Source organism: Pseudophryne corroboree, chromosome 2 (genome assembly GCF_028390025.1).
Source record: "Pseudophryne corroboree isolate aPseCor3 chromosome 2, aPseCor3.hap2, whole genome shotgun sequence".
Taxonomy (NCBI): domain Eukaryota; kingdom Metazoa; phylum Chordata; class Amphibia; order Anura; family Myobatrachidae; genus Pseudophryne; species Pseudophryne corroboree.
Window position 1 is genome coordinate 600,620,164 of NC_086445.1, and position 25,351 is coordinate 600,645,514.

The 25,351-nt window shown below is 49.4% G+C and overlaps 1 protein-coding gene across 5 annotated transcripts in view; it reads left to right on the forward strand.

Moving 5' to 3' along the window:
- The window catches only part of WDTC1 (WD and tetratricopeptide repeats 1), a 248,911-nt gene that overhangs the window by 145,139 nt on the left and 78,421 nt on the right, over positions 1–25,351 (forward strand). For all 5 annotated transcript variants that reach the window (XM_063954696.1, XM_063954697.1, XM_063954698.1 and 2 more), the window contains exon 11: positions 218–296. In XM_063954696.1, coding sequence (XP_063810766.1) covers positions 218–296 — 79 coding nt within the window. The remainder of the gene's footprint in view (positions 1–217; positions 297–25,351) is intronic.

Consider the following 25,351-nt stretch of genomic DNA (forward strand, 5'->3'; position numbering starts at 1 on the left):
GACACTGTCGACCCTCCATACCACACCCAATAGAAATACTGAACAAATTCTGTTAGATTATATTATAGCACAATATTTTGTAATATTCATACAAATTGTTTATTTCAATAAAGTTCATTACCAGTTTTTATTGTAATCTTGTTTGTATTTAAGCTGATCTTGTATACATACAATATTGGTTTTATCATTTTAAAAACCTAATGTTATGCTACTTCAGAAGTCCAAAATGGGAAGACCTCGACCAATGGATTGTATAGTAATGGCATCCGTGTGAGTGAAGCCAAGAACGTGGTGGGGTAAGAATCATTTTACAGGGCAATTGTACTTTCTTTCTTTTTTTTTTTTTCATGTTATTCCCGGTATTTCATTTAATTTTACTTCTTAAATGCTCTGCATCAGTCTGTCTCACATAGAATTTCACTATCCTACTTTCATTCTTTTGCTTTCTGCTTTGTTGGTTTTCCTTTATCTTTCAACTTAAATTGGAGCACCTGTAATCAAGAAAATACATTTTAATTAAGCATCCTGAAACCACTAAAAGGGTTTTGGAGTGCAATTTCCTGAACCTTATGTAGACTGCAATATGTGCAGAGAGAACAAAGACTCTCAAAACTCCAATAAACCTGCATGATTAAAAATATCAATAGTATATGTAGAGTAATAATGTAAGAGGGTGATTGAAAAGGACAGAAGCAGTAGTACAATATGTGAGATGCATGCAGATTATCTCCATTTCATCACAATCAGTAATTACCAAGCCGTTGTGCGGATTAAATAGTGCTGACGTAAAATATATATATATATGTATATATTGTGCAGCACTTTATGGTCTGTTAATAATGGATTATAAACTGATACGTCGCCATTGGAAGGAGCATACACTGCCTCCTGTTACTGACACACCACCAGATAGCAGCAGCTGTTTACATAGTCTAGTCTTCCACGGAGATGCTGCACGTATGTTTCACAAAAATGTTATTTCTGCTGCGGGGTACACTGGGCTCCACAAGTCTGGACAATGGGGTGTAGAGTAGGATCTTGATCCGAGGCACCAACAGGCTCCAAGCTTTGACCTTCTTCCCAAGATGCACAGCGCCGCCTCCTATATCACCCCGCCTCCCAGCACAGGAGATCAGTTTGTCAGTTGGTGCTGCAGTAAGCAGGCACTGAACAGAGGAGCTGCTCCAGGCAGCCCTAAGAAAAGCTTTTTATGAGGTAAAAAGTGAAGACTTCAAGGGCAGCAGCGGTGGTAAATGTCTTGTGACATTCACTGCTGCAGCTCCAGCTCTCCCCAGCGGTGCTGTACACTCCCGAGCCCTGGTTGCCGGGTACCTACAGCGGAGGCTCAGTTTTCTTCATGTTAGACACACACGGCTGTGGCTCTCCAGGATCGCGTGGCCGCGCTTCGGGAGGTGGTAAGTGGGTCCCGCTCGCGGGACCCGGTCTTTATCGCGATCCGGCGCGGTCAGTGGGAGACGGGCTGCGCGCGCTGGCAGTGGACACTGTGGATACAGGCGATCCCACTAGATCACCGGGGCATGGGCGCAGGTCAGGTTTTCTCTTAAAACCGATTTTAATATCGCCCACAGTACCCGGTGGTTTTACCAACAAGGGGGATAAGGCTTAGACCTGAAGCCCCTCCCCGAGCCCCAGGGCGCCTTTTCCAGCAAGTGTTCCCGCCCTGGAGCTGCATCTCTGTCTTTTCCTCACTCCCTGTCAGTGTCTGCGGCGCCATTACTCCTCAGCTCACTGTTCCTGGGACTGCTTGGGCAAATCCTCCTATGTAAAGCCGCCTGGTTGTCAGCGCTGTGCCTTTACATGACACTTAAGTATTCTACCTGCCTTTTTAGTCAGTGTTGGTAAGAAAGAGTGCATTTAGTCAGGGGTTTATAGTACAATTACCTTGTGATATACATCCAGTTTCTTACTGTGTACTGTTATATCTATTGACTATATAGCTGTGTAAGCTAGTCCAGTGCAGTATAATTGTCTGTAATAACCTCTGCATTGTACAAACTGTGACTATTTGTGTGTGCATTGATAGCTGAGTGGTGTCCATCTCGTGTCTTTCACTCAACTTGCTATCCATATATTCTATAACCTGAGGGGGCTTGGTGAGTCAGGTGTTATTTAATATAGGATTTTCACAAAGATATACTGTATTACGTATTTCTCTGACGTCCTAAGTGGATGCTGGGGACTCCGTCAGGACCATGGGGAATAGCGGCTCCGCAGGAGACAGGGCACAAAAGTAAAAGCTTTAGGATCAGGTGGTGTGCACTGGCTCCTCCCCCTATGACCCTCCTCCAAGCCTCTGTTAGGTTTTTGTGCCCGGCCTAGAAGGGTGCAATCTAGGTGGCTCTCCTAAAGAGCTGCTTAGAGTAAAAGTTTTATTAGGTTTTTTATTTTCAGTGAGTCCTGCTGGCAACAGGCTCACTGCAACGAGGGACTTAGGGGAGAAGAAGTGAACTCACCTGCGTGCAGGATGGATTGGCTTCTTAGGCTACTGGACACTAGCTCCAGAGGGACGATCACAGGTACAGCCTGGATGGGTCACCGGAGCCGCGCCGCCGACCCCCTTGCAGATGCTGAAGAGAGAAGAGGTCCAGAAATCTTCTCAGTCTTCATGAGGTAGCGCACAGCACTGCAGCTGTGCGCCATTGCTCTCAGCACACTTCACACCAACGGTCACTGAGGGTGCAGGGCGCTGGGGGGGGCGCCCTGGGCAGCAATGAAAGCACCTATACTGGCTAAAAATACATCACATATAGCCTCTGGGGCTATATGGATGTATTTAACCCCTGCCAGGTTGTCAGAAAAACGGGAGAAGAAGCCCGCCGAAAAGGGGGCGGGGCCTATTCTCCTCAGCACACAGCGCCATTTTCCCTCACAGAACTGCTGGTGGGAAGGCTCCCAGGCTCTCCCCTGCACTGCACTACAGAAACAGGGTTAAAACAGAGAGGGAGGGCACTTATTTGGCGATATGATTATATATTAAGATGCTATAAGGGAAAACACTTATATAAAGGTTGTCCCTGTATAATTATAGCGTTTTGGTGTGTGCTGGCAAACTCTCCCTCTGTCTCCCCAAAGGGCTAGTGGGGTCCTGTCCTCTATCAGAGCATTCCCTGTGTGTGTGCTGTGTGTCGGTACGTGTGTGTCGACATGTATGAGGCCGATGTTGGTGAGGAGGCGGAGCAATTGCCTGTAATGGTGATGTCACTCTCTAGGGAGTCGACACCGGAATGGATGGCTTATTTAGGGAATTACGTGATAATGTCAACACGCTGCAAGGTCGGTTGACGACATGAGACGGCCGGCAAACAAATTAGTACCTGTCCAGGCGTCTCAAACACCGTCAGGGGCTTTAAAACGCCCATTTACCTCAGTCGGTCGACACAGACACAGACACGGACACTGACTCCAGTGTCGACGGTGAAGAAACAAACGTATTTTCCTTTAGGGCCACACGTTACATGTTAAGGGCAATGAAGGAGGTGTTACATATTTCTGATACTACAAGTACCACAAAAAAGGGTATTATGTGGGGTGTGAAAAAACTACCTGTAGTTTTTCCTGAATCAGATAAATTAAATGAAGTGTGTGATGATGCGTGGGTTTCCCCCGATAGAAAATTATTGGCGGTATACCTTTTCCCGCCAGAAGTCAGGGCGCGTTGGGAAACACCCCTTAGGGTGGATAAGGCGCTCACACGCTTATCACAAGTGGCGTTACCGTCTCCAGATACGGCCGCCCTCAAGGAGCCAGCTGATAGGAGGCTGAAAAATATCCTAAAAAGTATATACACACATACATACTGGTGTTATACTGCGACCAGCGATCGCCTCAGCCTGGATGTGCAGCGCTGGGGTAGCTTGGTCGGATTCCCTGACTGAAAATATTGATACCCTTGACAGGGACAGTATTTTATTGACTATAGAACATTTAAAGGATGCATTTCTATATATGCGAGATGCACAGAGGGATATTTGCACTCTGGCATCAAGAGTAAGTGCGATGTCCATATCTGCCAGAAGATGTTTATGGACACGACAGTGGTCAGGTGATGCAGATTCCAAACGGCACATGGAAGTATTGCCGTATAAAGGGGAGGAGTTATTTGGGGTCGGTCCATCGGACCTGGTGGCCACGGCAACAGCTGGAAAATCCACCTTTTTTACCCCAAGTCACATCTCAGCAGAAAAAGACACCGTCTTTTCAGCCTCAGTCCTTTCGTCCCCATAAGGGCAAGCGGGCAAAAGGCCAGTCATATCTGCCCAGGGATAGAGGAAAGGGAAGAAGACTGCAGCATGCAGCCCATTCCCAGGAACAGAAGCCCTCCACCGCTTCTACCAAGTCCTCAGCATGACGCTGGGGCCGTACAAGCGGACTCAGGTGCGGTGGGGGGTCGTCTCAAGAGTTTCAGCACACAGTGGGCTCACTCGCAAGTGGACCCCTGGAGCCTACAAGTAGTATCCCAGGGGTACAGATTGGAAATTCGAGACGTCTCCCCCTCGCAGGTTCCTGAAGTCTGCTTTACCAACGTCTCCCTCCGACAGGGAGGCAGTATTGGAAACAATTCACAAGCTGTATTCCCAGCAGGTGATAATCAAAGTACCCCTCCTACAACAAGGAAAGGGGTATTATTCCACACTATATTGTGGTACTGAAGCCAGACGGCTCGGTGAGACCTATTCTAAATCTGAAATATTTGAACACTTACATACAAAGGTTCAAATCAAGATGGAGTCACTCAGAGCAGTGATAGCGAACCAGGAAGAAGGGGACTATATGGTGTCCCTGGACATCAGGGATGCTTACCTCCATGTCCAAATTTGCCCTTCTCACCAAGGGTACCTCAGGTTCGTGGTACAGAACTGTCACTATCAGTTTCAGACGCTGCCGTTTGGATTGTCCACGGCACCCCGGGTCTTTACCAAGGTAATGGCCGAAATGATGATTCTTCTTCAAAGAAAATGGACGATCTCCTGATAAGGGCAAGGTCCAGAGAACAGTTGGAGGTCGGAGTAGCACTATCTCAAGTAGTTCTACGACAGCACGGGTGGATTCTAAATATTCCAAAATCGCAGCTGTTTCCGACGACACGTCTGCTGTTCCTAGGGATGATTCTGGACACAGTCCAGAAAAGGGTGTTTCTCCCGGAGAAGAAAGCCAGGGAGTTATCCGAGCTAGTCAGGAACCTCCTAAAACCAGGAAAAGTGTCAGTGCATCATTGCACAAGGGTCCTGGGAAAAATGGTGGCTTCTTACGAAGCGATTCCATTCGGCAGATTTCACGCAAGAACTTTTCAGTGGGATCTGCTGGAAAAATGGTCCGGATCGCATCTTCAGATGCATCAGCGGATAACCCTGTCTCCAAGGACAAGGGTGTTTTTTCTGCGGTGGCTGCAGAGTGCTCATCTATTAAAGGGCCGCAGATTCGGCATTCAGGACTGGGTCCTGGTGACCACGGATGCCAGCCTGAGAGGCTGGGGAGCAGTCACACAGGGAAAAAATTTCCAGGGAGTGTGATATAGTCTGGAGACTTCTCTCCACATAAATATACTGGAGCTAAGGGCAATTTACAATGCTCTAAGCTTAGCAAGACCTCTGCTTCAAGGTCAGCTGGTATTGATCCAGTGGGACAACATCACGGCAGTCGCCCACGTAAACAGACAGGGCGGCACAAGAAGCAGGAGGGCAATGACAGAAACTGCAAGGATTCTTCGCTGGGCGGAAAATCATGTGATAACACTGTCAGCAGTGTTCATTCCGGGAGTGGACAACTGGGAAGCAGACTTCCTCAGCAGGCACGACCTCCACCCGGGAGAGTGGGGACTTCATCGGGAAGTCTTCCACATGATTGTGAACCGTTGGGAAAGACCAAAGGTGGACATGATGGCGTCCCGCCTGAACAAAAAACTGGACAGGTATTGCGCCAGGTCAAGAGACCCTCAGGCAATAGCTGTGGACGTTCTGGTAACACCGTGGGTGTACCAGTCGGTGTATGTGTTCCCTCCTCTGCTTCTCATACCCAAGGTACTGAGAATTATAAGACGTAGAGGAGTAAGAACTATACTCGTGGCTCCGGATTGGCCAAGAAGGACTTGGTACCCGGAACTTCAAGAAATGCTCACAGAGGACTCATGGCCTCTGCCGCTAAGAAGGGACTTGCTTCAGCAAGTACCATGTCTGTTCCAAGACTTACCGCGGCTGCGTTTGACGGCATGGCGGTGGAACGCCGGATCCTAAGGGAAAAAGGCATTCCGGAAGAGGTCATTCCTACCCTGGTCAAAGCCAGGAAGGAGGTGACCGCACAACATTATCACCACATGTGGCGAAAATATGTTGCGTGGTGTGAGGCCAGGAAGGCCCCACGAAGAAATTTCAACTCGGTCGATTCCTGCATTTCCTGCAAACAGGAGTGTCTATGGGCCTCAAATTGGGGTCCATTAAGGTTCAAATTTCGGCCCTGTCAATTTTCTTCCAGAAAAAATTGGCTTCATTTCCTGAAGTCCAGATATACAACCCCCTTTTGTGCCTCCAGTGGCACTGTGGGATCTCAACGTAGTTCTGGGATTCCTCAAATCACACATGGAAAGTGACCATGCTGTTGGCCCTGGCCTCGGCCAGGCGAGTGTCAGAATTGGCGGCTTTGTCTCACAAAGCCCATATCTGATTGTCCATTCGGACAGGGCAGAGCTGCGGACTCGTCCCCAGTTTCTCCCTAAGGTGGTGTCAGCGTTTCACCTGCACCAGCTTATTGTGGTACCTGCGGCTACTAGGGACTTGGAGGACTCCAAGTTGCTAGATGTTGTCAGGGCCCTGAAAATATAGGTTTCCAGGACGGCTGGAGTCAGGAAAACTGACTTGCTGTTATCCTGTAGGCACCCAAAAAACTGGGTGCTCTTGCTTCTAAGCAGACGATTGCTAGTTGGATGTGTAGTACAATTCAGCTTGCACATTCTGTGGCAGGCCTGCCACAGCCAAAATATGTAAATGCCCATTCCACAAGGAAGGTGGGCTCATCTTGGGCGGCTGCCCGAGGGGTCTCGGCTTTACAACTTTGCCGAGCTGCTACTTGGTCAGGGGCACACCCTGGCTGAGGAGGACCTGGAGTTCTCTCATTCGGTGCTGCAGAGTCATCCGCACTCTCCCGCCCGTTTGGGAGCTTTGGTATAATCCCCATGGTCCTGACGGAGTCCCCAGCATCCACTTAGGACGTCAGAGAAAATAAGAATTTACTTACCGATAATTCTATTTCTCGTAGTCCGTAGTGGATGCTGGGCGCCCATCCCAAGTGCGGATTGTCTGCAATACTTGTACATAGTTATTGTTACAAAAATCGGGTTATTATTATTGTGAGCCATCTTTTCAGAGGCTCCGCTGTTATCATGCTGTTAACTGGGTTCAGATCACAGGTTGTACAGTGTGATTGGTGTGGCTGGTATGAGTCTTACCCGGGATTCAAAATCCTTCCTTATTGTGTACGCTCGTCCGGGCACAGTATCCTAACTGAGGCTTGGAGGAGGGTCATAGGGGGAGGAGCCAGTGCACACCACCTGATCCTAAAGCTTTTACTTTTGTGCCCTGTCTCCTGCGGAGCCGCTATTCCCCATGGTCCTGACGGAGTCCCCAGCATCCACTACGGACTACGAGAAATAGAATTATCGGTAAGTAAATTCTTATTTTTTCTCTGTGATTTAGTCACCATATCTCTCCTTTATCTCTGCTGGTGCTGACTACACTGCGCAGGGGTAGGGATATAGTGCTGCTAATAATTGTACTGTGTTACCTCATACTGCAAGTTATATCATGTCTGCTTCTGAGGGTAACGGTTCTGGGGTAGAACACACTGCTGGTGTTGCTGAAGCCACAGGCACATATGGGGAGAATATAGCAGCTGTGGGCTCTGGTTCTGGGGGCTCCTTGCCCCCCAGTGGGACTGTGGCAACGGAGGCACATACTGACCCTCCGTGTGCCGCTTTTTCCACGCTTCTGCATACGCTAGTTCATAAACTAACACCCCCTATGGGACCCCCAATGCCGGTACAACCGTATGTGGTCGCTGCAGCTAACCCGCCGTGGGCGGACGATTTATCTGCTCAATTAAAGAAGTTGAACCAGTCCCTGACTACTAAAATGTCTGACCAACGCTCGCCTAAGTCCAAGAGGTCCTCTAAGCGAGCGCTCGTCTCCTCACAATCCACTGCTGTCACTGACATCTCGTCTGATGAAGACAGCACATACACTGACCCCACAGGTTCTGACTCCGATACGGCTGATGGGGAGGGTAGTTCACATGTGGATGTTCCTGATCTTTTGGATCTATTAAGTTAATTCTGCAGATTACGAATGATCCCGAGCCATCCGTTCCTCCTAAGAAACAAGATAGGTTCAAGCGTCAGAAGGTGATTAAACAAGTTTTACCTCACTCTGACCACCTAGATATACGTCAGGAACCCTGGCAAAGCCCGGGTACGAAGTTTGTGCCTCAAAAGAAGATGCTGGCTCGCTATCCCCTCGCGCCAGAGCTGTCTAAGAATTGGGAAACGCCTCCTCCAGTAGACTCACATGTGGCTAGGATGGTGGTTTCCTCAGCTCTACCTGTCACTACCGTCACGTCTCTAAAAGAGCCTACGGATAAACGTGTCGAGGGTTGTCTAAAAGCGATTTACACCCTCACGGGTGCTGCACAAAGGCCCACTATTGCAGCTACATGGGCGGCAGAGGCTATTGAAGCATGGGCCTTGGAGTTAGAAGCTGAAATCTCCTCTGACCATGCTAGACAATGCTTGTCATATATTGTCACAGCTTCTCGCTATATTAAAGAGGCGGCTTCTGATGCCGGTATCCTAGCAGCCAAGGCCTCTACTACGTCAGTCCTGGCTCGCAGGATATTGTGGCTGAGATCCTGGTCTGTGGATCTGGACTCTAGAAAAACCCTGGAGGTACTCCCTTTCAAGGGGGATATTCTGTTTGGGGAGGACTTAAATAAGATAGTGGCTGACTTGGCTACTGCCAAAACTGCCTGTCTGCCTAATACAGCTCCTTCTGTGTCGAAGGCCAAAGGCACGTCCTTTCGCCCTTCAGGTAAAGCAAAGGGTCAGGCGTACCATAAGCAGGCACGCACTTCCAAACCTGGTAAGCCGAAGCCCAAAAGAGCCTGGGCTGCCCGTCAGCCAGCAGCCAAGACCGATAAGCCTGCAACATGACGGGGCGGGCCTCCCCCTGGGGGATCCCAGGGTGGGGGGCCGGCTTCTAGGGTATACCCAGGAATGGTTGAAGACCACTTCAGATGCCTGGGTACGGGAAGTCGTCACTCGAGGTTACGCCATAGCCTTCAAAAACCGACCCCCTCATCGATTTTGCCAGACAGACGTCCCGTCGGACCAGACAAAGGCAAACACTCTGCATTCGGTGGTACAGACCCTCCAGGATACAGGAGTCGTAGTACAGGTGCCTCTTGCTCAGAGGGGCCGGGGGTACTATTCTCCGCTGTTTCTAGTCCCGAAACCGAATGGGTCCTCCCGGCCCATTCTCAACCTCAAGGCACTGAACAAGTTTGTGAAGGTTTCCAAGTTCCGTATAGAAACCCTTCGCTCTATAGTTCTGGCCTTGGAACCTGGGGACTACATGGTCTCCCTGGACATACAGGATGCTTACCTGCATATTCCTATAGCAGTGTCACATCAACAATACCTGATGTTTGCTATTAGCAACCTCCATTACCAGTTTCGGGCATTACCTTTTGGTTTAACAACGGCTCCGCGAGTCTTCACCAAAGTTATGGCGGTGATGACGGTGGTACTCCGCCGTCAAGGGGTCAGGATACTGCCGTATCTGGACGACTTGTTAATTCTGGCAAATTCCCCAGATCTTCTCCTGCGTCATCTGGATATGACGGTCCGGTTTCTACAAGCCCACGGGTGGCTCATCAACTAGAAGAATTCCTTCCTGGTACCTGCTCAGAGCATGGTGCATCTGGGAGCGCTGTTGGACACTCACAACCAGAGGTTGTTCTTGTCTCAGGAGAAAGTCCTTAAACTTCAGGACAGGATTCGTTGCTTCATTTCTCGTCCGCAAGTGTCGATACATTCGGCAATGCAGGTGCTGGGCCTCATGGTGACGGCATTCGACATGGTGGAGTATGCTCAATTCCATTCTCGCCCCCTCCAGAAGCTGATTCTAGCCAAGTGGGACGGCCTGCCTCACCGGATCAGGTCTCACATGATCTCTTTGACTCCGGAGGTCCGTCTGTCGCTGCTCTGGTGGCTCCTGGACCGACAATTGTGCAGAGGCCGTCCCTTCTGGATACCCAACTGGGTCCTGTTGACGACAGATACCAGTCTAAGAGGTTGGGGCGCGGTGCTGGAGCAGCACTCCTTGCAGGGTCGGTGGACCAAGGAGGAATCTCTCCTCTCGATCAACATTCTGGAATTGCGGGCGGTCTTCAATGCGTTTAACCTAGCCCAGATTCAGAACCGTCCTGTTCAAGTACAGTCGGACAACGCCACCACAGTGGCTTACATAAATCATCAAGGCGGCACTCGAAGCCGTTTTGCAATGAAGGAAGCCTCACGGATTCTACGTTGGGCAGAACGCCATCTACCGGCAATATCGGCAATATTCATTCCGGGAGTCCTGAATTGGGAAGCGGACTCTCTCAGTCGTCAGGACGTACATGCCGGCGAGTGGGGCCTCCATCTAGAAGTGTTTCAACTCCTCGTGGAAAGGTGGGGTCTTCCAGATGTGGATCTGATGGCGTCTCGACACAATCACAAGGTTCCGGTCTTCGGAGCAAGGTCAAGGGATACTCAAGCAGCATTCGTGGATGCGCTGGCAGTGCCGTGGAGGTTTCGGCTGTCGTACGTGTTCCCTCCGCTGTCACTCCTGCCCAGGGTAATTCGGAAGTTCAAGCAAGAAAAAGGAAATCTGCTTCTCATAGCTCCGGCGTGGCCCAGACGGCACTGGTTCTCAGACCTGCAAGGCCTATCGTCAGAGCGTCCACTTCTACTTCCACAACGCCCAGACCTCCTCGTTCAGGGCCCCTGTGTCTACCAGGACCTAGCCCGGCTGTCTTTGACGGCGTAGCTATTGAAGCTTCCGTCTTAAGAGCTAAGGGTTTTTCTGAAGAGGTCATTAAAACTATGTTGCGGGCCCGGAAACCGGCCTCTGCTCAGATTTACCATCGGGTCTGGCATTCCTACTTTGTTTGGTGCGCATCTAATCATTATGACGCTTCCAAGTTTAGTACAGGCAAACTTTTGGCTTTTCTACAGCAGGGCCTCCCTCAAGGTTCATATTTCTGCTTTGTCGGTGTGGTTTCAGAGAAAAATTGCGACTTTACCTGATGTTCATACTTTCACTCAGGGTGTGTTGCGTATCCAACCTCCCTATGTCCCGCCTGTGGCTCCTTGGGACTTGTCGGTGGTTTTGGAGGCGTTGCAGGAGCCTCCATTTGAACCTCTTGGTTCAGCTGACCTTAAGTGGCTTTCCCTTAAGGTGGTGTTCTTGCTGGCTATTGCCTCTGCTAGAAGAGTGTCGGATTTGGGTGCCTTGTCTTATAGTTCCCCATATCTGATTTTTCACCGTGACCGGGCGGTTCTTAGGACTCGTCCCGGATATTTACCTAAGGTGGTTTCTTCGTTCCACCTTAATCAGGAGATTGTGGTTCCAGCTTTTGCCTCTCCTAATTTGTCTCCCAAAGAGCGGTCTTTGGATGTGGTACGGGCTCTCCGTATCTATGTGAAGAGAACTGTTTCTATTTGAAAGTCTGTTTCTGTCTTTGTTTTGTTTGGATTTCACAAACGTGGCTGGCCTGCTCACAAGCAGACTTTGGCCAGGTGGATCAGAATGGTGATTGCGCATGCTTATGTGAAGGCTGGTCTGTCAGCTCCTGTTCACATTACGGCCCATTCTACTAGGTCTGTTGGACCTTCTTGGGCGGACCAACGTGGTGCGACCCTTGATCAATTGTGCAAGGCGGCTACGTGGTACTCCGGGAACATGTTCATAAGGTTCTATGCCTTCGATACTGCCGCTTCCCAGGATGCTTCCTTTGGACGCCGGGTTCTTGTGCCCGCTACAGTGCGTCCCCTCCCATAAGGAACTGCTTTAGGACATCCCCATTGTCCAGACTTGTGGAGCCCAGTGTACCCCCCAGCAGAAAACAAGTTTACTGTAAGAACTTACCCTTGTTAAAACTCTCTCTGCGAGGTACACTGGGCTCCACAAGGCGCCCACCCTGACGCACTTAGTTTCTTTGGGTTGATATGGCATTAGCCGCTGACACTTCTCTTGTCGTGAGAGTGTGGTGTATGTGGCTACTAACCGTTGTCGTCTCTTTTCCTGCTACTGCATTGGGCTGGTTAACTAAACTGACTCCTGTGCAGGGAGGCGGGGTGATATAGGAGGCGGCGCAATGCATCTTGGGAAGAAGGTCAAAGCTTTGAGCCTTTTGGTGCCTCGGATCAAGATCCTACTCTACACCCCATTGTCCAGACTTGTGGAGCCCAGTGTACCTCGCAGAAAGAGTTTTAACAAGGGTAAGTTCTTACCATAAAACTCGTTTTCTCTTTCATCATAGCTGGGGAACACTGCACCATGGGGGGTTGCTGATTGGGGCCAAGGAGCTGGCACTTAAACTAAACCCTGTAACTTTAATCATAAGCTCCTCCCCTCTGCAACTCCCAACAGGCGAGTGCGTTTAAGTGGGAGGGACTGCGGTGTCAGCCCCAGGTTAGTTAGTTTTTCACATTGGATGCCATGATGGCTCCGTGGGAGTTTCATCTGGCGTATCTGTTTCCCATGATCCAATGTTGCCTCGGATACTCATGCGAATCGAGGATCAATGAGTGACTGTAATCCTAGTGGCTCCAGACTGGCCACACTTGTCGTGTTACTCAAAATGTAAGTAGGTCTTGAGTTGCGTCTTCCACTATGACCATACCTGCTGCTACAGAGTCTATTTCTGCATGTTGACCTTTCTCGGTTGGCTTAGCTGTCTGGTGAGTGAGACCGAGCTTTTAAAGGCTAAATGTTTTTCTCCCTCAGTAGTCCATATGATGCTGCAGGCCCGGAAACAGAGTTTTGCCTCTCTTGTGTCTCTTGTCCTTCCTTCAGTGAGGTTTGGAGTCAAGTTTAAAGCTTTGTTCTTTAAAAGTACAAATTTCAGCACTGTCAATTTATTTCCAGCACTTCTTCCAGAGGTTCGAACTGTGTTGCGTGTTAAACCACCGTTTCATCTGCGGATAGTACTGTGGGCTCTTAATTTGGGCCTCTCCGCTGGCAAGCTGGCTCCATTTGAGCCTTTGGATTCAGCGGACCTTTAGTTCATTATTTGGAATCAGGTTTTCCTTATGGCCATTGCCTTAGCTAGGTGTTTTTTAAACTTTTACGGCTGGCCGCGTGTTCTCATATTCCATGGCGATAGAGCAGTTCTCCATACTGTTCATACGTTCCTTCCGAAAGTTGTTTCAGCTTTCCACTTTAACCAGGAAATTGTCATACAGTTTTTCCTCCATCGATGACTTCCTGGGACCGGGTTGATCTGGCTCTATTAGACATAGTTTGAGCTCTGCTGATTTACTTGGACAAGACTACTTCTATCCGCCGCACAGATGCTCTGCTTGTTCTTTATGACCCAAAGAAACGTGGTTGGCTGGCCTCAAAGTAGACCATTGTGCGTTGGATCCACTTGGTCATCACTTTGGCCTATTCTAGTACAGGGCAACTGGCACCAGACTGGGTGTCAGTGCATTCCACTATGGCATTGGCAATCACCTGGGTCGCGTGACACAGGGCTTCAGCGGAACAAGTCTTATGTTCACGTTTGCTCGTTTTTAGCGTTTTTTTACTCCGGTGATGCCCACTTTGGGCTTATCGTTCTCTGGTCGGCAGCCTGAATGTTCGTTCTCTTGGAGGTGGCTGTGAAATGTCCCATGGTCCAATGTCTCACAGCTAAGAGAAAAGGGTACTTTTGATTACTTACCATTATCTCCATCCGCAACCCCCCCATTTTTCCAGTGTCCAACAGTAAGTAACCAAAAATCTATTTATCTGGAGTTGCATTAAATACATGCAGGCACTGGTCCTAAGTAAGCAGCTAAGCAGAAACCATAAGAACATCAGACAGTGTAGCAGTGTCTAATGATTAGCTAAGCAAAGGCTTTCCCCCTCCACTAAGGCATTGATCATGGCCTTTTCTGTCGTGTGTTTTTGTATATATTGTAGCTTATATTTAATTATTTGTTTAATTTTTATCATTATTTCTGCAGCGGGGTACACTGTGTTCCACATGGAAAACATTGGGGTTTAGAGCGGGATCTTGATCCAGAGGCACCATCAGGCAAAGCTTTGACTGTCCCAGGATGCATTGGGGCCTCCTCTATAACCCCGCCTCCAGGCACTAAGAGCTCAGTTTCGAATGGTGCCTGCAGGCAGCAGGTCACCTAACAGGCGGGCTGCACTTGGCAGCCCTGAAAAGCTTAAAAGACTTCAAGGGCCGCAGCACTGTTATGTCATGGTGACATTCAGTGCTGCGTCTCCGTCACCTCCCAAGCGGGGTCGCATGCTCCCACTGCTCAGGTCCCGGGTACTTGCGGCAGAGACGCTTAGGCACACGGTCGCAGACGCTCTCCTGGTTCGCGTGGCTGCTACGAAGGGAGGAGGTAAGAGGGTCCCCCAGGTGAGACCCGCCACTAAATCGTGTTCCTGGTCGCAGTCTAGGGGGACGGACTGCGACGCTGACGTGGACACTGTCTCTAAGCAGGGACCCCACTATATCCGCCAGGGCAAAAGAGCACAGGTCGGGTGTACTAACGTCCCTATTGGTAAGGCTCCATAGTGCCGGCGGTGAGGCCCAGCATAGGGGTTGGCGTTTGACCTGTAGTCCCTCCCCTGGCCCAGGGCGCCATCTCCTCGCAGATTTCCTGCCCTGGAGCTGCCTCACACTTCCCTCAGTTCCTGACAGAGACTCTGGGCGCTATCTTCTGAGCCTATCTGCTTCTGGTCTCTGGGATTGCAGGGCAAGGTCTTCCCTGTAAAGCTGCCTGTACACAGCGCTGAGGCTTTACAGACACTTGAGTATCCTACATGTCTTATTACAGACAGCGTTAGTTAAGAATAGAGTGTACCTATTCCAGAATATATTGTACGAGTATTCTGAAATATACCTCTGGTCCAGGACCGCGCTGTGAGATAGATACATAGATATATATATATATATATATATATATATATATGGGAAATGCAGCTCTAGCCATACACAGCCCTCATACTGCCAGATATGCCCCCACAGTGCCAGATATGCCCCCCACAGTATATGCCCTCATACTGCCAGATATGCCCCCTCAGTGCCACATATGACCCCCCCCCCCTAGTGCCAAAAATGCTCCCCCCGTGCCAGGTGTAACTTGCCCTCCGCCGCTCCCGCGCTGTCTTGTAAAGGAGGGACACAGTGGGCACAGCGCGCGCCTCTCCTGTGTCCCCCCGGCGGCCGCGGCGGGTCTGTTAAATGAAGTGCTGGTTCATGAGCCAATCAGAGCTCACGAACGGGTACTTAATTTAATAGAGACGCAGGAGGGACACAGGAGAGGCGCGCGCTGTGCCCTCCGTGTCCCTCCTTCCCACTGACTCCAGTATAAGCCGAGGGGGCTTTTTCAGCACAAAAAAAAGTGCTGAAAAAGTCGGCTTATACTTAAGTATATACTGTGTGTGTGTGTGTGTGTGTGTGTGTGTATGTATATATATATATATATATATATATATATATATATATATATAAAATCTGACTGTGTGTGCCTATATCTGCTATATGGTTTCACTCTCATGCGTATCACATCTAAGGTAGCTGTCACTATATTCTGTACCCGAAGGGACTAGGTGCGTCAGGGTCCTATAATATAGTGTACACAGTACTTATCGCTATATGGATATTTTACTGTGTCACGTACACCGGGATTTAGGGGATTTAGTTCGCACAGCAGCAATCAGGTCTGAAGTGCGCATGCATGGCAGACAGCTGACAGGCAGAGGCGGTCACTGGGCGGGAGGGGGCGGGCCGGTGGCCTTTGGCCGCCGTTTAGGGTGGCGGACCGTGCAACGCAGGCGTGCCCGGACTGTTGGGGGGGGGTCGCAGTGGCTCCGTGACATGACACGCAGCTGCTGTGACCCGGGCAGTGATGATTAGCGCTGGCTGGGAGCTACTCCTTCAGTACAAAAACATTCGCCGCTGTGCGATGCTTTTGTACTTGTACAACGAGGTAGGGCCTGACATGCGAGGCGGACTAGCCCTGTGCTGAGCTGTCCTGTGTTTAGCTGCCCGAGGATATTTCTGACAAAGACAGACAATACCTGTCTCACATATGCACCGCCGCCTATTACATTCAGGAGGCGTCCTCTGAGGCGGGGGTACTGGCAGCCAAAGCGTCATTCACGTCTCTGTCCAGGCTCGCCGCATGCTGTGGTTAAGGTCGTGGAAAGTGGATTTGGACTCCAAGAAGACCTTGGAGGTACTCCCCTTCACTGGGGACATTTTATTTGGGGAGGACCTGAATAAATAGTGTCTGAATTAGCAACTGCTAAGACTGTGTTTCTCTAACGTCCTAGTGGATGCTGGGGACTCCGTCAGGACCATGGGGATTAGCGGCTCCGCAGGAGACAGGGCACAAAAATAAAGCTTTAGGATCAGGTGGTGTGTACTGGCTCCTCCCCCTATGACCCTCCTCCAAGCCTCAGTTAGGTTTTTGTGCCCGTCCGAGCAGGGTGCAATCTAGGTGGCTCTCCTAAAGAGCTGCTTAGAAAAAGTTTTTAGGTTTTTTATTTTCAGTGAGTCCTGCTGGCAACAGGCTCACTGCATCGAGGGACTTAGGGGAGAGAAGTCAACTCACCTGCGTGCCTTCTTAGGCTACTGGACACCATTAGCTCCAGAGGGAGTCGGAACACAGGTCTCACCCTGGGGTTCGTCCCGGAGCCGCGCCGCCGACCCCCCTTGCAGATGCCGAAGATGGAAGAGGTCCAGAAGCAGGCGGCAGAAGACTTTTCAGTCTTCCTGAGGTAGCGCACAGCACTGCAGCTGTGCGCCATTGTTGTCAGCACACTTCACACAGCGGTCACGGAGGGTGCAGGGCGCTGGGGGGGCGCCCTGGGCAGCAATGTATAATACCTTTTTTATGGCTAAAAATACATCACATATAGCCCCTGGGGGTATATGGATGTATTTAACCCCTGCCAGGTCTCAGAAAAACGGGAGAAGAAGCCCGCCGAAAAGGGGGCGGGGCCTATTCTCCTCAGCACACAGCGCCATTTTCCCTCACAGAAATGCTGGTGGGAAGGCTCCCAGGCTCTCCCCTGCACTGCACTACAGAAACAGGGTTAAAACAGAGAGGGGGGGCACTGATTTGGCGATATGACTACATATATTAAAATGCTATAAGGGAAAAGCACTTATATAAAGGTTGTCCCTGTATAATTATAGCGTTTTTGGTGTGTGCTGGCAAACTCTCCCTCTGTCTCCCCAAAGGGCTAGTGGGTCCTGTCCTCTATCAGAGCATTCCCTGTGTGTGTGCTGTGTGTCGGTACGTGTGTGTCGACATGTATGAGGATGATGTTGGGAGGCGGAGCAAATTGCCTGTAATGGTGATGTCACTCTCTAGGGAGTCGACACCGGAATAGATGGCTTATTTAAGGAATTACGTGATAATGTCAACACGCTGCAAGTCGATTGACGACATGAGACGGCCGGCAAACATATTAGTATCTGTCCAGGCGTCTAAAACACCGTCAGGGACGTTATAATGCCCATTTTACCTCAGTCGGTCGACACAGACACGGACACTGACTCCAGTGTCGACGGTGAAGAAACAAACGTATTTTCCTTTAGGGCCACACGTTACTTGTTAAGGGCAATGAAGGAGGTGTTACATATTTCTGATACTACAAGTACCACAAAAAAGGGTATTATGTGGGGTGTGGAAAAATTACCTATAGTTTTTCCTGAATCTGCTAAATTAAATGAAGTGTGTGATGAGGCGCGGGGTTCCCCCGATAGAAAATTATTGGCGGTATACCCTTTCCCGCCAGAAGTTAGGGCGCGTTGGGAAACACCCCCTAGGGTGGATAAGGCGCTCACACGCTTATCAAAACAAGTGGCGGTACCGTCTCCAGATACGGCCGCCCTCAAGGAGCCAGCTGATAGGAGGCTGGAAAATATCCTAAAAAGTATATACACACATACTGGTGTTATACTGCGACCAGCGATCGCCTCAGCCTGGATGTGCAGCGCGGGGGTGGCTTGGTCGGATTCCCTGACTGAAAATATTGATACCCTTGACAGGGACAGTATTTTATTTACTATAGAGCATTTAAAAAATGCATTTCTATATATGCGAGATGCACAGAGGGATATTTGCACTCTGGCATCAAGAGTAAGTGCGATGTCCATATCTGCCAATAAGATGTTTATGGACACGACAGTGGTCAGGTGATGCAGATTCCAAACGGCACAAAGATGTATTGCCGTATAAAGGGGAGGAGTTATTTGGGGTTGGTCCATCGGACCTGGTGGCCACGGCAACTGCTGGGAAATCCACCGTTTTTACCCTAAGTCACATCTATGCAGAAAAAGACACCGTCTTTTCAGCCTCAGTCCTTTCGTCCCCATAAGCATATCTGCCCAGGGATAGAGGAAAGGGAAGAAGACTGCAGCAGGCAGCCCATTCCCAGGAACAGAAGCCTTCCACCGCTTCTGCCAAGTTCTCAGCATGACGCTGGAGCCGTACAGGACCCCCGGATCCTACAAGTAGTATCCCAGGGGTACAGATTGGAAAGTCGAGACGTTTCCCCTCGCAGGTTCCTGAAGTCTGCTTTACCAACGTCTCCCTCCGACAGGGAGGCAGTATTGGAAACAATTCACAAGCTGTATTCCCAGCAGGTGATAATCAAAGTATCCCTCCTACAACAAGGAAAGGGGTATTATTCCACACTATATTGTGGTACTGAAACCAGAAGGCTCGGTGAGACCTATTCTAAATCTGAAATATTTGAACACTTACAAAGGTTCAAATCAAGATGGAGTCACTCAGAGCAGTGATAGCGAACCAGGAAGAAGGGGACTATATGATGTCCCGGGACATCAGGGATGCTTACCTCCATGTCCCAATTTGCCCTTCTCACCAAGGGTATCTCAGGTTCGTGGTACAGAACTGTCACTATCAGTTTCAGACGCTGCCGTTTGGATTGTCCACGGCACTCCGGGTCTTTACCAAGGTAATGCCCGAAATGATGATTCTTCTTCGAAGAAAATGGACGACCTCCTGATAAGAGCAAGGTCCAGAGAACAGTTGGAGGTCGGAGTAGCACTATCTCAAGTAGTTCTACGACAGCACGGGTGGATTCTAAATATTCCAAAACCGCAGTTGTTTCCGACGACACGTCTGCTGTTCCTAGGGATGATTCTGGACACAGTCCAGAAAAAGGTGTTTCTCCCGGAGGAGAAAGCCAGGGAGTTATCCGAGCTAGTCAGGAACCTCCTAAAACCAGGAAAAGTGTCAGTGCATCATTGCACAAGAGTCCTGGGAAAAATGGTGGCTTATTACGAAGCGATTCCATTCGGCAGATTCCACGCAAGAACTTTTCAGTGGTATCTGCTGGACAAATGGTCCGGATCGCATCTTCAGATGCATCGGCGGATAACCCTATCTCCAAGGACAAGGGTGTCTCTCCTGTGGTGGTTACAGAGTGCTCATCTTCTAGAGGGCCGCAGATTCGGCATTCAGGATTGGATGCTGGTGACCACGGAGGCCAGCCTGAGAGGCTGGGGAGCAGTCACACAGGGAAAAAATTTCCAGGGAGTGTGATCAAGTCTGGAGACTTTTCTCCACATAAATATACTGGAGCTAAGGGCAATTTATGATGCTCTAAGCTTAGCAAGACCTCTGCTTCAAGGTCAGCCGGTATTGATCCAGTGGGACAACATCACGGCAGTCGCCCACGTAAACAGACAGGGCGGCACAAGAAGCAGGAGGGCAATGGCAAAAACTGCAAGGATTTTTCGCTGGGCGGAAAATCATGTGATAGCACTGTCAGCAGTGTTCATTCCGGGAGTGGACAACTGGGAAGCAGACTTCCTCAGCAGGCACGACCTCCACCCGGGAGAGTGGGGACTTCATCGGGAAGTTTTCCACATGATTGTGAACCGTTGGGAAAGACCAAAGGTGTACATGATGGCGTCCAGCCTGAACAAAAAACTGGACAGGTATTGCGCCAGGTCAAGAGACTTTCAGGCAATAGCTGTGGACGTTCTGGTAACACCGTGGGCGTACCAGTCGGTGTATGTGTTTCCTCCTCTGCTTCTCATACCCAAGGTATTGAGAATTATAAGACGTAGAGGAGTAAGAACTGTACTCGTGGCTCCGGATTGGCCAAGAAGGACTTGGTACCCGGAACTTCAAGAGATACTCACAGAGGACTCATGACCTCTGCCGCTAAGAAGGGACTTGCTTCAGCACGTACCATGTCTGTTCCAAGACTTACCGCGGCTGCGTTTGACGGCATGGCGGTTGAACGCTGGATCCTAAGGGAAAAAGGCATTCCGTTAGAGGTCTTTCCTACCATGGTCAAAGCCAGGAAGGACGTGACTGCACAACATTATCACCACATGTGGCGAAAATATGTTGCGTGGTGTGAGGCCAGGAAGGCTCCACGAAGAAATTTCAACTCGGTCGATTCCTGCATTTCCTGAAAACAGGAGTGTCTATGGGCCTCAGATTGGGGTCCATTAAGGTTCAAATTTCGGCCCTGTCGATTTTCTTCCAGAAAGAATTGGCTTCAGTTCCTGAAGTCCAGAAGTTTGTCAAGGGAGTACTGCATATACAACCCCCTTTTGTGCCTCCAGTGGCACTGTGGGATCTCAACGTAGTGCTGGGATTCCTCAAATCACATTGGTTTATACCGCTCAAATCTGTGGATTTGAAATATCTCACATGGAAAGTGACCATGATGTTGGCCCTGGCCTCGGCCAGGCGAGTGTCAGAATTGGCGGCTTTGTCTCACAAAAGCCCATATCTGATTGTCCATTCGGACAGGGCAGAGCTGCGGACTCGTCCCCAGTTTCTCCCTAAGGTGGTGTCAGCGTTTCACCTGAACCAGCTTATTGTGGTACCTGCGGCTACTAGGGACTTGGAGGACTCCAAGTTGCTAGATGTTGTCAGGGCCCTGAAAATATCGGTTTCCAGGACGGCTGGAGTCAGGAAAACTGACTTGCTGTTATCCTGTATGCACCCAACAAACTGGGTGCTCTTGCTTCTAAGCAGACGATTGCTAGTTGGATGTGTAGTACAATTCAGCTTGCACATTATGTGGCAGGCCTGCCACAGCCAAAATATGTAAATGCCCATTCCACAAGGAAGGTGGGCTCATCCTGGGCGGCTGCCCGAGGGGTCTCAGCATTACAACTCTGCCGAGCAACTACGTGGTCGGGGGGAGAACACGTTTGTAAAATTCTACAAATTTGATACCCTGGCTAAAGAGGACCTGGAGTTCTCTCATTCGGTGCTGCAGAGTCATCCGCACTCTCCCGCCCGTTTGGGAGCTTTGGTATAATCCCCATGGTCCTGACGGAGTCCCCAGCATCCACTAGGACGTTAGAGAAAATAAGATTTTACTTACCGATAAATCTATTTCTCGTAGTCCGTAGTGGATGCTGGGCGCCCATCCCAAGTGCGGATTGTCTGCAATACTTGTACATAGTTATTGTTACAAAAAAATCGGGTTGTTATTGTTGTGAGCCGTCTGTTCAGAGGCTCCTACGTTGTCATACTGTTAACTGGGTTCAGATCACAAGTTGTACGGTGTGATTGGTGTGGCTGGTATGAGTCTTACCCGGGATTCAAAATCCTTCCTTATTGTGTATGCTCGTCCGGGCACAGTATCCTAACTGAGGCTTGGAGGAGGGTCATAGGGGGAGGAGCCAGTGCACACCACCTGATCCTAAAGCTTTATTTTTGTGCCCTGTCTCCTGCGGAGCCGCTAATCCCCATGGTCCTGACGGAGTCCCCAGCATCCACTACGGACTACGAGAAATAGATTTATCGGTAAGTAAAATCTTATTTTTTCTTCCTCCTACTAATCCTTCTACTCAGAAGGCGAAGACTATCACTTTTCGTTCCTTTCAACCTCAAGGGAAAGTCAAGGGTCAGTCTTACCCCAGACAATCTCGTGCTCCCAAGACCACCTAGCCCAAGATGAAACTTCGAAACAAGACAAGCCTGCTGCATGACGGGGCGGGCCTCCCCCAGGGTGGGAGGCCCACTTCTACAGTTCGCCCAGGTCTAGTTAAAGACCACTTCAGACGCTTGGGTACTGGAAGTTGTCTCTCACGGGTACGCTGTCTCATTCAAGGGACGTCCACCTCACCAGTTCTGCACTACGGTACTCCTTTCGGATCCGTTGAAGTCGCAGGCTCTACAAACGGTAGGTTCCCTCCTGAGTACAGGAGTGGTTGTGCCGGTACCTCAGTCCCAGCGTGGCAGAGGCTATTATTCGACTCTGTTTCTGGTGCAGAAACCCAATGGGTCTTTTCGGCCTATACTCAACCTCAAGTCACTGAACAAATTTGTGAGGGTAACCAAGTTTTGAATGTAAACGTTGCGCTCTATTGTGCTGGCGATGGAACCCGGGGATTACATGGTATCGCTGGATATATAGGATGCTTATCTGCATATTCCAATTGCCATATCGCATCAGCAGTTCCTGCGGTTTGCTATTGGCGACGGTCACTACCAATTCCAGGCTCTGCTGTTCGGACTGGCCACGGCTCTTCACCAAGATTATGGCCATGGCGACGGCGCACCTCCGTCGCCAGGGAGTTAGAATCCTGCAGTACTTGGACGACCTGCTGATTCTCGTGAGTTCCCACGATGTCCTCCTCAGTCATCTACAATTGACGGTGAGTTGCTTACAAGCCCATGGATGGCTGATCAATTAGAAGAAGTCCTCGCTAGTCCCAGCTCAGAGCATGGTGCACCTAGGGGCGCTTCTGGACAAGGTTCTGAAAATACAGGACAGGATAAGGCACTTCATCCATCACCCCAGAGTGTCGATTCACTCGGCGATGCAAGTACTTGGCCTGATGGTGTTGACGTTCGACATAGTGGAGTATGCTCAATTTCATTCCTGCCCTCTGCAACGATTAATTCTTGCCAAGTGGGACGGCCTGCCTCATTGGATCAGATCCCAAATGATCTTGTTGACTCCGGAGGTTCGTTTGTCGCTGACCTGGTGGCTCCAGGACCAGCAATTGAGCAGGGGTTGTCCCTTCTGGATCCTGACTGGGTTCTCCTGATGATGGATGCCAGTCTGAGAGGATAGGGAGTGGTCTTGGAGCAACACTCTTTTCAGGGTCGGTGGACCAAGGAAGAATCACTCCTTCCAATAAACATCTTGGAGCTGATGGTAGTGTTCAATGCATTATCAAATGCCCTGCCTCTTGTATGGAGCAGACAGTTTCAAGTATGGTCAGACAACGCCACGACCGTAGCATACATAAACCATCAAAGCGGCACTCAAAGCCGCATGGCCATGAAGGAAGTGTCAAAAATCCTTTTGTTGGGCAGAATGCCATCTGCCAAGTATATCGGCAGTGTTCATTCCGGGTGTCGTGAACTGGGAAGCGGACTACCTCAGTCACCAGGATGTACACGCCGGAGAGTGGAGTCTTCATCCAGAAGTCTTTCAACTCCTCGTGGACAGGTGGGGTCTACCGGATGTAGACCTAATGGCGTCTCGACACAATCACAGGGTTCCAGCCTTCGGATGAAGGGCAAGGGATCCTCGAGCAGCGTTCATGGACGCACTGGCGATTCCATGGAACTTTCGACTGCCTTACGTGTTCCCTCCAGTGTCACTTTTGCCCAGAGTTCTACGGAAGTTCAAACAGGAAGGAAGAATTCTGCTTCTAGTCGCTCTAGCGTGGCCCAGAAGGCAATAGTTCTCAAACCTGCAGGATCTGGTTGCGGGGCATCCCCTTCTACTTCCTCAACGACCAGACCTCCTCGTACAGGGCCTTTGTCTCTTCCCAGACCTGGCCAGACTGGCTTTGACAGCGTGGCTCTTGAAGCATCACTCCTGAGAGCCAAAGGATTTTCAGAGGCGGTTATTCAAACGATGTTGAAAGCCTCTGCCCGGCTTTATTACAGGGTTTGGGATTCTTACTTCACCTGGTGTGCTGAGAAGAATTATGATGTCCATGGATTCAGAACTTCCAGAATACTGGCTTTTCTGCAAAGAGTTGAGAAAAGGAAGGAGAAAATATATCTGCACACTTGGTGATCTAAATTGTAGATTTTATTTGTAAATGACACAAAGGAGCCCCAATATACGTGTGTCTGAATTAGACTTCAAGCCTCTCTGGGGGTGCGACCCTTTTACAACCAAGATATGGCAACGTGTAAGAAGAACTAGAAAAGCGGTTGTTAGGTTGGGTGCACAATATCTATTTGTTGATTTAATTGTCAAATTTAAAACGTAACTTTTATTGTTTATATTAATAATAAGAAGGTCCTTGTCAGGGGACACATACAGCAAAATATAAGGGTTAAAAACATGACATTTACAAACATATATGTGATAAAGAAAGAAAAATTGTGTAAGACAGATACTTAAAAAGTGTACCATGTATTAGCATCTATGATCCTTTAGTGGACATGGCCATACAGTACACACAGTACATATCCCTATAATACAAGCAATTAGCTCTTTAAGAGGGATATACGTATATGATCTGCAAGTTCACAGTGTGTCACTTATTTATAACATAAGCGGTTGACTTTGCAATAAATACATATGTGTATGATCCAGAATGACAACAGTGTGCTATAGATTTACACAGTAAGATACTAATCACCTAGAATGATACAATACTAGATACACCAGTGAAGTGTCATATTACAAACCCTTACCCTGTCTCATGAATCTGCATTGCAACAATTGTTGCTCTTATGTAACATCAGTCCAAGGACATCCTGCCACTTTCCTTTCTCTATATCTCATATATCTGCCTTGTCAGTTTGGTTTTAGAAAAAAATTGCCTCTATACCTGATGTTCAGACGTTCATTCAGGGCGTTATTCAGATTCAGCCTCCCTATGTCCCTCATGTGGCTCCATGGGATTTATCTGTTGCGCTGAATGCTCTGCAAGAGTCTCATTTTGAACCTCTTGAATCGGTTGACATTAAATGTCTCACAGCCAAGGTCCTGTTCTTGCTGGCCATTGCCTCGGCAAGACGGGTGTTGGACTTAGGCGCTTTGTCCTGTCCTCCCTTTCTCATATTCCACTGTAACCGGGCGGTTCT